This window comes from Besnoitia besnoiti, assembly GCF_002563875.1.
Source record: "Besnoitia besnoiti strain Bb-Ger1 chromosome Unknown contig00148, whole genome shotgun sequence".
NCBI lineage: Eukaryota > Apicomplexa > Conoidasida > Eucoccidiorida > Sarcocystidae > Besnoitia > Besnoitia besnoiti.
Window position 1 is genome coordinate 1 of NW_021704027.1, and position 8,671 is coordinate 8,671.

At 37.5% G+C, this 8,671-nt stretch overlaps 2 protein-coding genes across 2 annotated transcripts; both read left to right on the forward strand.

Annotated features, from left to right (window-relative positions):
• Nucleotides 1-4: 4 nt before the first annotated feature.
• On the forward strand, nt 5-555 carry BESB_027080 (cytochrome b; the record flags this gene model as incomplete). The annotated part of the gene is made up of 2 exons (XM_029361382.1): nt 5-24; nt 171-555. 2 exons carry the CDS (start codon nt 5-7, stop codon nt 553-555), a joined length of 405 nt encoding a protein of 134 aa, XP_029214712.1.
• Nucleotides 556-1,455: 900 nt separating this feature from the next.
• BESB_027090 (cytochrome b) lies at nt 1,456-2,393 on the forward strand (the record flags this gene model as incomplete). The annotated part of the gene is made up of 2 exons (XM_029361383.1): nt 1,456-1,466; nt 2,012-2,393. 2 exons carry the CDS (start codon nt 1,456-1,458, stop codon nt 2,391-2,393), a joined length of 393 nt encoding a protein of 130 aa, XP_029214713.1.
• Nucleotides 2,394-8,671: the final 6,278 nt, after the last annotated feature.

Here is an 8,671-nt window from a genome sequence, read left to right on the forward strand (position 1 = left end):
TCTAATGTCCCGTTATACTATATAGTCACATGGCTTCTGGTACTTTGAGATCATGCTAACGGCGAGAAGGGAAGTGTGTTTCAATAACTAGCTGAGTGCTTGTACGATAATTATATCAATGCAGTACCAATTAAGGCGTGTAGCATCTCCTATGCTCCTTAACATCACAGCTATGTCGAATTATCGCACCCAGATAACTCCATACCAGTGAACCGGTTTGTAACTCCGCTTCATATCGTACCTGAATGGTACTTTTTAGCATATTATGCGGTGTTAAAAGTAATCCCATCCAAAACCGGTGGTTTGTTAGTATTTATGTCCTCTCTCATTAACTTAGCTCTTTTATCTGAAATTCGAGCTTTGAATACTCGAATGTTGATACGACAACATTTTATGACTCGAAATGTAGTCAGTGGATGGGTAATTATTTGGGTATACAGTATGATCTTCTTGATTATTATTGGTAGTGCTATTCCACAAGCGACTTATATCTTATATGGTAGATTAGCTACTATCGTATATCTTACTACCGGATTGGTTCTATGCTTATACTAAATCAATAGTTATAATGACTACAGCTTCCAAGCAAACATGATTACCGTGATATTGAAATCCAACACTTTTAGCTGTCTTAAGCAGTCCAGTGGGGTGGTGGTGTACTGCAATCATAAAGAACTTGGTTGTCTGTATCTCATAACCGGAGTCATCTTCAGTATTCTAGGAACTATAAATGTCTTTGTTTATTCGATTTGAGTGAACACATAAGATCATCGAATTTAACGGTATGCTCCTGAAAGTAACGGTACAAGCTGTAAACAAAGGACTCCTTAACTTAAACTGAGGAGTCAAGTAGGTACAAACCGTACAAGGATTAATTATGTCCATCTGTGCATCTAAGTTGAGACTATCGGTTATATATTTTAGACGCTAACTTCCCGGCTAAACTTTGACTTATTAAACCAGCCTGGGATCATAAAAGTACTATGTATGGTAAGATTGAGCGTGGACTATCGAATGAAACAATGTGCTCCAACGCTAGTCTAAGTCTCTAACATACCTTTTACCTACAACTGTACGGAACGTAACAAACCTCCAGGCAAAGAACTTGGTATTCTGTTCTAATTCCCCGTGGTAAACACAGTCAACGAATGGCGGAAGGAGCATTCATATGTTATGCAGTGTCTTAGGAGAGATACTCTAGATTTAGCATTCATCTACAGCTACGGTAACTGTTGTGTTTAAATAGCGGTTAACCTTTCCTTTTCCTTACGTACTCAGGGCATGCAATACCAATCAGATAACAACTGAAGCTAGACTCCATGTTACACTTACTAAAATGGGATTCCTAGGTTGATATAAACTACCTTTTTCTGGGGAGTATATACTACGAGTTGGACTACTGGTTTAGATCTTGAAGGTCTTTGTTTACCGGATCCAAGTTCTCTTGTGCTTTTCATGACCATCATGTTAAGTGCATTAAGTATAGTGGTATCCAGCGTATATTTGAAAAACCAATTGTATACAAGCTGTACGAATATAACATGACATTCACTTTGGTAGTCGCCTTCTTAATGTTAGTCTGTACGGAATACTCGGATTCTTGTTGGCCTGGCACCTGTTTAGTAACTGGATGAACGCTTCGCCTGGTTGCATGGATAATACTCGACCTATAGTTTAAAGCTACTGCTGGGACTGTATATTATGTACTTACGGTAGTAATATCAAGCTCTTCTTCCAAATAGCATGGAAACCTTCATGGAAACCTAAAATTCGCATGTTTGATTGACATTTAGCCGCTAATATACAATCATCCAAGATATATTTATCTATCGCAGGTTCGGTCTAATGTCCCGTTATACTATATAGATCACATGGCTTCTGGTACTTTGAGATCATGCTAACGGCGAGAAGGGAAGTGTGTTTCAATAACTAGCTGAGTGCTTGTACGATAATTATATCAATGCAGTACCAATTAAGCGTGTAGCATCTCCTATGCTCCTTAACATCACAGCTATGTCGAATTATCGCACCCAGATAACTCCATACCAGTGAACCGGTTTGTAACTCCGCTTCATATCGTACCTGAATGGTACTTTTTAGCATATTATGCGGTGAAAGTAATCCCATCCAAAACCGGTGGTTTGTTAGTATTTATGTCCTCTCTCATTAACTTAGCTCTTTTATCTGAAATTCGAGCTTTGAATACTCGAATGTTGATACGACAACATTTTATGACTCGAAATGTAGTCAGTGGATGGGTAATTATTTGGGTATACAGTATGATCTTCTTGATTATTATTGGTAGTGCTATTCCACAAGCGACTTATATCTTATATGGTAGATTAGCTACTATCGTATATCTTACTACCGGATTGGTTCTATGCTTATACTAAATCAATAGTTATAATGACTACAGCTTCCAAGCAAACATGATTACCGTGATATTGAAATCCAACACTTTTAGCTGTCTTAAGCAGTCCAGTGGGGTGGTGGTGTACTGCAATCATAAAGAACTTGGTTGTCTGTATCTCATAACCGGAGTCATCTTCAGTATTCTAGGAACTATAATGTCTTTGTTTATTCGATTTGAGTGAACACATAAGATCATCGAATTTAACGGTATGCTCCTGAAAGTAACGGTACAAGCTGTAAACAAAGGACTCCTTAACTTAAAACTGAGGAGTCAAGTAGGTACAAACCGTACAAGGATTAATTATGTCCATCTGTGCATCTAAGTTGAGACTATCGGTTATATATTTTAGACGCTAACTTCCCGGCTAAACTTTGACTTATTAAACCAGCCTGGGATCATAAAAGTACTATGTATGGTAAGATTGAGCGTGAACATTGGATGTCACCATGGTTATAGTTACGGTACATATATAAAATCTACAGTACGATTTGAGATTTGTTACGTGACGAGCGGTGTGTTTAAGACTAGTTTACATGCGCTCATTTTAATATGTAGTTATTTAACGAAGTTCTATTGTGCTAGCATGGTTTCGAGAAACACACCAAATTTCCATGAGTCTATTCCGGGCACACCTCGTCTTTTATCGGTGTGCTCTCAATCTAAATTCATCTTATAACTTTGGTTTCTTAGTTGCAATTACCTTTGTACTCCAAATAATTACAGGTATCACTTTAGCGTTCCGATATACTTCTGAAGCATCTTGTGCATTTGCTAGTGTTCAACATCTAGTTAGAGAGGTAGCAGCAGGATGGGAATTTAGGATGTTGCATGCAACAACTGCTTCTTTCGTCTTCTTGTGTATCTTAATACACATGTCTCGAGGTATGTATAACTCCAGCTATAGTTATTTAACTACTGCTTGGATGTCTGGTTTAGTTTTATATCTACTTACTATAGCCACTGCTTTCCTCGGTTATGTACTACCATGGGGACAGATGAGTTTCTGGGGTGCTACAGTCATTACTAATCTCCTTTCTCCAATACCATATTTAGTACCTTGGTTACTCGGTGGATACTATGTATCTGATGTAACATTAAAACGATTCTTTGTATTGCACTTTATATTACCTTTTGTAGGTTGCATTCTAATTGTATTACACATCTTCTATTTACATTTAAATGGTTCTAGTAACCCTGCAGGTTGATTCCGCACTTAAGTAGCCTTCTATCCTCATATGTTAATGACCGATGCTAAATGTCTATCCTATCTAATTGGTTTAATTTCTTACAAACGGCTTTTGGTTTGATTGAATTATATAGATCCATACCAGTGAACCGGTTTGTAACTCCGCTTCATATCGTACCTGAATGGTACTTTTTAGCATATTATGTGGTGTTAAAAGTAATCCCATCCAAAACGGTGGTTTGTTAGTATTTATGTCCTCTCTCATTAACTTAGCTCTTTTATCTGAAATTCGAGCTTTGAATACTCGAATGTTGATACGACAACATTCTTATGACTCGAAATGTAGTCAGTGGATGGGTAATTATTTGGGTATACAGTATGATCTTCTTGATTATTATTGGTAGTGCTATTCCACAAGCGACTTATATCTTATATGGTAGATTAGCTACTATCGTATATCTTACTACCGGATTGGTTCTATGCTTATACTAAATCAATAGTTATAATGACTACAGCTTCCAAGCAAACATGATTACCGTGATATTGAAATCCAACACTTTTAGCTGTCTTAAGCAGTCCAGTGGGGTGGTGGTGTACTGCAATCATAAAAGAACTTGGTTGTCTGTATCTCATAACCGGAGTCATCTTCAGTATTCTAGGAACTATAATGGTCTTTGTTTATTCGATTTGAGTGAACACATAAGATCATCGAATTTAACGGTATGCTCCTGAAAGTAACGGTACAAAGCTGTAAACAAAGGACTCCTTAACTTAAACTGAGGAGTCAAGTAGGTACAAACCGTACAAGGATTAATTATGTCCATCTGTGCATCTAAGTTGAGACTATCGGTTATAATATTTTAGACGCTAACTTCCCGGCTAAACTTTGACTTATTAAACCAGCCTGGGATCATAAAAGTACTATGTATGGTAAGATTGAGCGTGGACTATCGAATGAAACAATGTGCTCCAACGCTAGTCTAAGTCTCTAACATACTTTTACTACAACTGTACGAACGTAACAAACCTCCAGCAAAGAACTTGGTATTTTGTTCTAATTCCCCGTGGTAAACACAGTCAACGAATGGCGGAAGGAGCATTCATATGTTATGCAGTGTCTTAGGAGAGATACTTTAGATTTAGCATTCATCTACAGCTACGGTAACTGTTGTGTTTAAATAGCGGTTAACTTTTCCTTTCCTTACGTACTCAGGGCATGCAATACCAATCAGATAACAACTGAAGCTAGACTCATGTTACACTTACTAAAATGGGATTTCCTAGGTTGATATAAACTACCTTTTTCTGGGGAGTATATACTTACGAGTTGGACTACTGGTTTAGATCTTGAAGGTCTTTGTTTACCGGATCCAAGTTCTCTTGTGCTTTTCATGACCATCATGTTAAGTGCATTAAGTATAGTGGTATCCAGCGTATATTTGAAAAACCAACATTTGTATACAAGCTGTACGAATATCATGACATTCACTTTGGTAGTCGCCTTCTTAATGTTAGTCTGTACGGAATACACGGATCGGATTCTTGTTGGCCTGGCACCTGTTTAGTAACTGGATGAACGCTTTTTACGCCTGGTATGCATGGATAATACTCGACTCTTCTATAGTTTAACCGCTACTGCTGGGACTGTATATTATGTACTTACGGTAGTACTATCAAGCCTCTTCTTCCAAATAGATTTCATGGAAAACCTAAAATTCGCATGTTTGATTGACATTTAGCCGCTAATATACAATCATCCAAGATATATTTATCTATCGCAGGTTCGGTCTAATGTCCCGTTATACTATATAGATCACATGGCTTCTGGTACTTTGAGATCATGCTAACGGCGAGAAGGGAAGTGTGTTTCAAAGAAAAGGATGTTTAGCCGGGAAGTTAGCGTCTAAAATATATAACCGATAGTCTCAACTTAGATGCACAGATGGACATAATTAATCCTTGTACGGTTTGTACCTACTTGACTCCTCAGTTTAAGCAGAACTGTAGTTCTCGGGACTAAAGTCAGCATAATCAATAAAAAGGTTTGTTTGGTTCACCATCAACTACCTTGTTTCGATACCGACTGTGTTATTGTAGCACATATCAATCCCTTAAATAGGGATATTATTCCAAACAACCGGATCGTGTTGGCTAGGTGAACTAATCACGTTTCATAAATACAATCAGTGAAAGCTCTTTTGATTTCATGAACGGAGTTACATATTAGATTCTCTTCGCTCCCATGGTATTTAGTAAGTTAACATTGAAACGTATCCAGTGTAAAGTTTGAACGTAATCCAGCTTTACCTTCTATGTTGTTATGTTAACCAAATAAGTTTCATCGTTGTTGATATTTCATTGACATGTTGATAACATAAATACTAACAAACCACCGGTTTTGGATGGATTACTTTTAACACCGCATAATATGCTAAAAAAGTACCATTCAGGTACGATATGAAGCGGAGTTACAAACCGGTTCACTGGTATGGAGTTATCTGGGTGCGATAATTCGACATAGCTGTGATGTTAAGGAGCATAGGAGATGCTACACGCCTTAATTGGTACTGCATTGATATAATTATCGTACAAGCACTCAGCTAGTTATTGAGAGACACTCACGAGCCCAAAACCATAACTTCGTAATCTCAATGGTTTGTGATAGAACCATAACACAATGATCTTTACACAGTTCAACCCTGTATTATAAAATCCAGTAGACTCATGTCCTTGTCGTTTATATAAATCTATTAATGCTTGTCAAGTTCCTTGTATCTAGTGTTGATGTACAACAGACGCTCTCCTTGTTCCACTACCTAACCATAATCTATTGTTCCAGATATTAAGGAATGTACGCTTCATATAACTACACAACGTTATGCCAAGAAGGATACCAGATTACCCTGATTATCTTTGTTATATTAATACATGGTGTTCAATTGGTTCTATATCCACAATAGTTATCATCTTAACTATGCTCTGCTATGCACTTAACATGATGGTCATGAAAAGCACAAGAGAACTTGGATCCGGTAAACAAAGACCTTCAAGATCTAAACCAGTAGTCCAACTCGTAGTATATACTCCCCAGAAAAAGGTAGTTTATATCAACCTAGGAATCCCATTTTAGTAAGTGTAACATGGAGTCTAGCTTCAGTTGTTATCTGATTGGTATTGCATGCCTGGTGACTTAGAATATGATTCTTATTAATGGGAGCACAGTTCCCTGGGTATCCAATCCAGTGCTCTGCCTTGGGCATTGAAACTAACCCACAGTTCAACCCTGTATTATAAAATCCAGTAGACTCATGTCCTTGTCGTTTATATAAATCTATTAATGCTTGTCAAGTTCCTTGTATCTAGTGTTGATGTACAACAGACGCTCTCCTTGTTCCACTACCTAACCAAATCTATTGTTCCAGATATTAAGGAATGTACGCTTCATATAACTACACAACGTTATGCCAAGAAGGATACCAGATTACCCTGATTATCTTTGTTATATTAATACATGGTGTTCAATTGGTTCTATATCCACAATAGTTATCATCTTAACTATGCTCTGCATTAAGTATAGTGGTATCCAGCGTATATTTGAAAAAACCAACATTTGTATACAAGCTGTACGAATATCATGACATTCACTTTGGTAGTCGCCTTCTTAATGTTAGTCTGTACGGAATACACGGATCGGATTCTTGTTGGTCTGGCACCTGTTTAGTAACTGGATGAACGCTTTTTACGCCTGGTATGCATGGATAATACTCGACTCTTCTATAGTTTAACCGCTACTGCTGGGACTGTATATTATGTACTTACGGTAGTACTATCAAGCCTCTTCTTCCAAATAGATTTCATGGAAAACCTAAAATTCGCATGTTTGATTGACATTTAGCCGCTAATATACAATCATCCAAGATATATTTATCTATCGCAGGTTCGGTCTAATGTCCCGTTATACTATATAGATCACATGACTTCTGGTACTTTGAGATCATGCTAACGGCGAGAAGGGAAGTGTGTTTCAAAGAAAAGGGATGTTTAGCCGGGAAGTTAGCGTCTAAAATATATAACCGATAGTCTCAACTTAGATGCACAGATGGACATAATTAATCCTTGTACGGTTTGTACCTACTTGACTCCTCAGTTTAAGTTAAGGAGTCCTTTGTTTACAGCTTGTACCGTTACTTTCAGGAGCATACCGTTAAATTCGATGATCTTATGTGTTCACTCAAATCGAATAAACAAAGACATTATAGTTCCTAGAATACTGAAGATGACTCCGGTTATGAGATACAGACAACCAAGTTCTTTATGATTGCAGTACACCACCACCCCACTGGACTGCCTTAAGACAGCTAAAAGTGTTGGATTTCAATATCCTACTACATTAAGATTATTCCACATCGGTTATGTTCTAGGCGTAATATATGGATTCTTGTTCTCACTCATCTTAACAGCGAGAGAAAACTACTACTCAGATGCTAGTCTAATCAGTAGCATTGTACTTGGAGTTATCATCTCTGAGACAGGATTATTTATCAGCTTTTTCTGGGGAGTATATACTACGAGTTGGACTACTGGTTTAGATCTTGAAGGTCTTTGTTTACCGGATCCAAGTTCTCTTGTGCTTTTCATGACCATCATGTTAAGTACATTAAGTATAGTGGTATCCAGCGTATATTTGAAAAACCAACATTTGTATACAAGCTGTACGAATATCATGACATTCACTTTGGTAGTCGCCTTCTTAATGTTAGTCTGTACGGAATACACGGATCGGATTCTTGTTGGCCTGGCACCTGTTTAGTAACTGGATGAACGCTTTTTACGCCTGGTATGCATGGATAATACTCGACTCTTCTATAGTTTAACCGCTACTGCTGGGACTGTATATTATGTACTTACGGTAGTACTATCAAGCCTCTTCTTCCAAATAGATTTCATGGAAAACCTAAAATTCGCATGTTTGATTGACATTTAGCCGCTAATATACAATCATCCAAGATATATTTATCTATCGCAGGTTCGGTCTAATGTCCCGTTATACTATATAGATCACATGGCTTCTG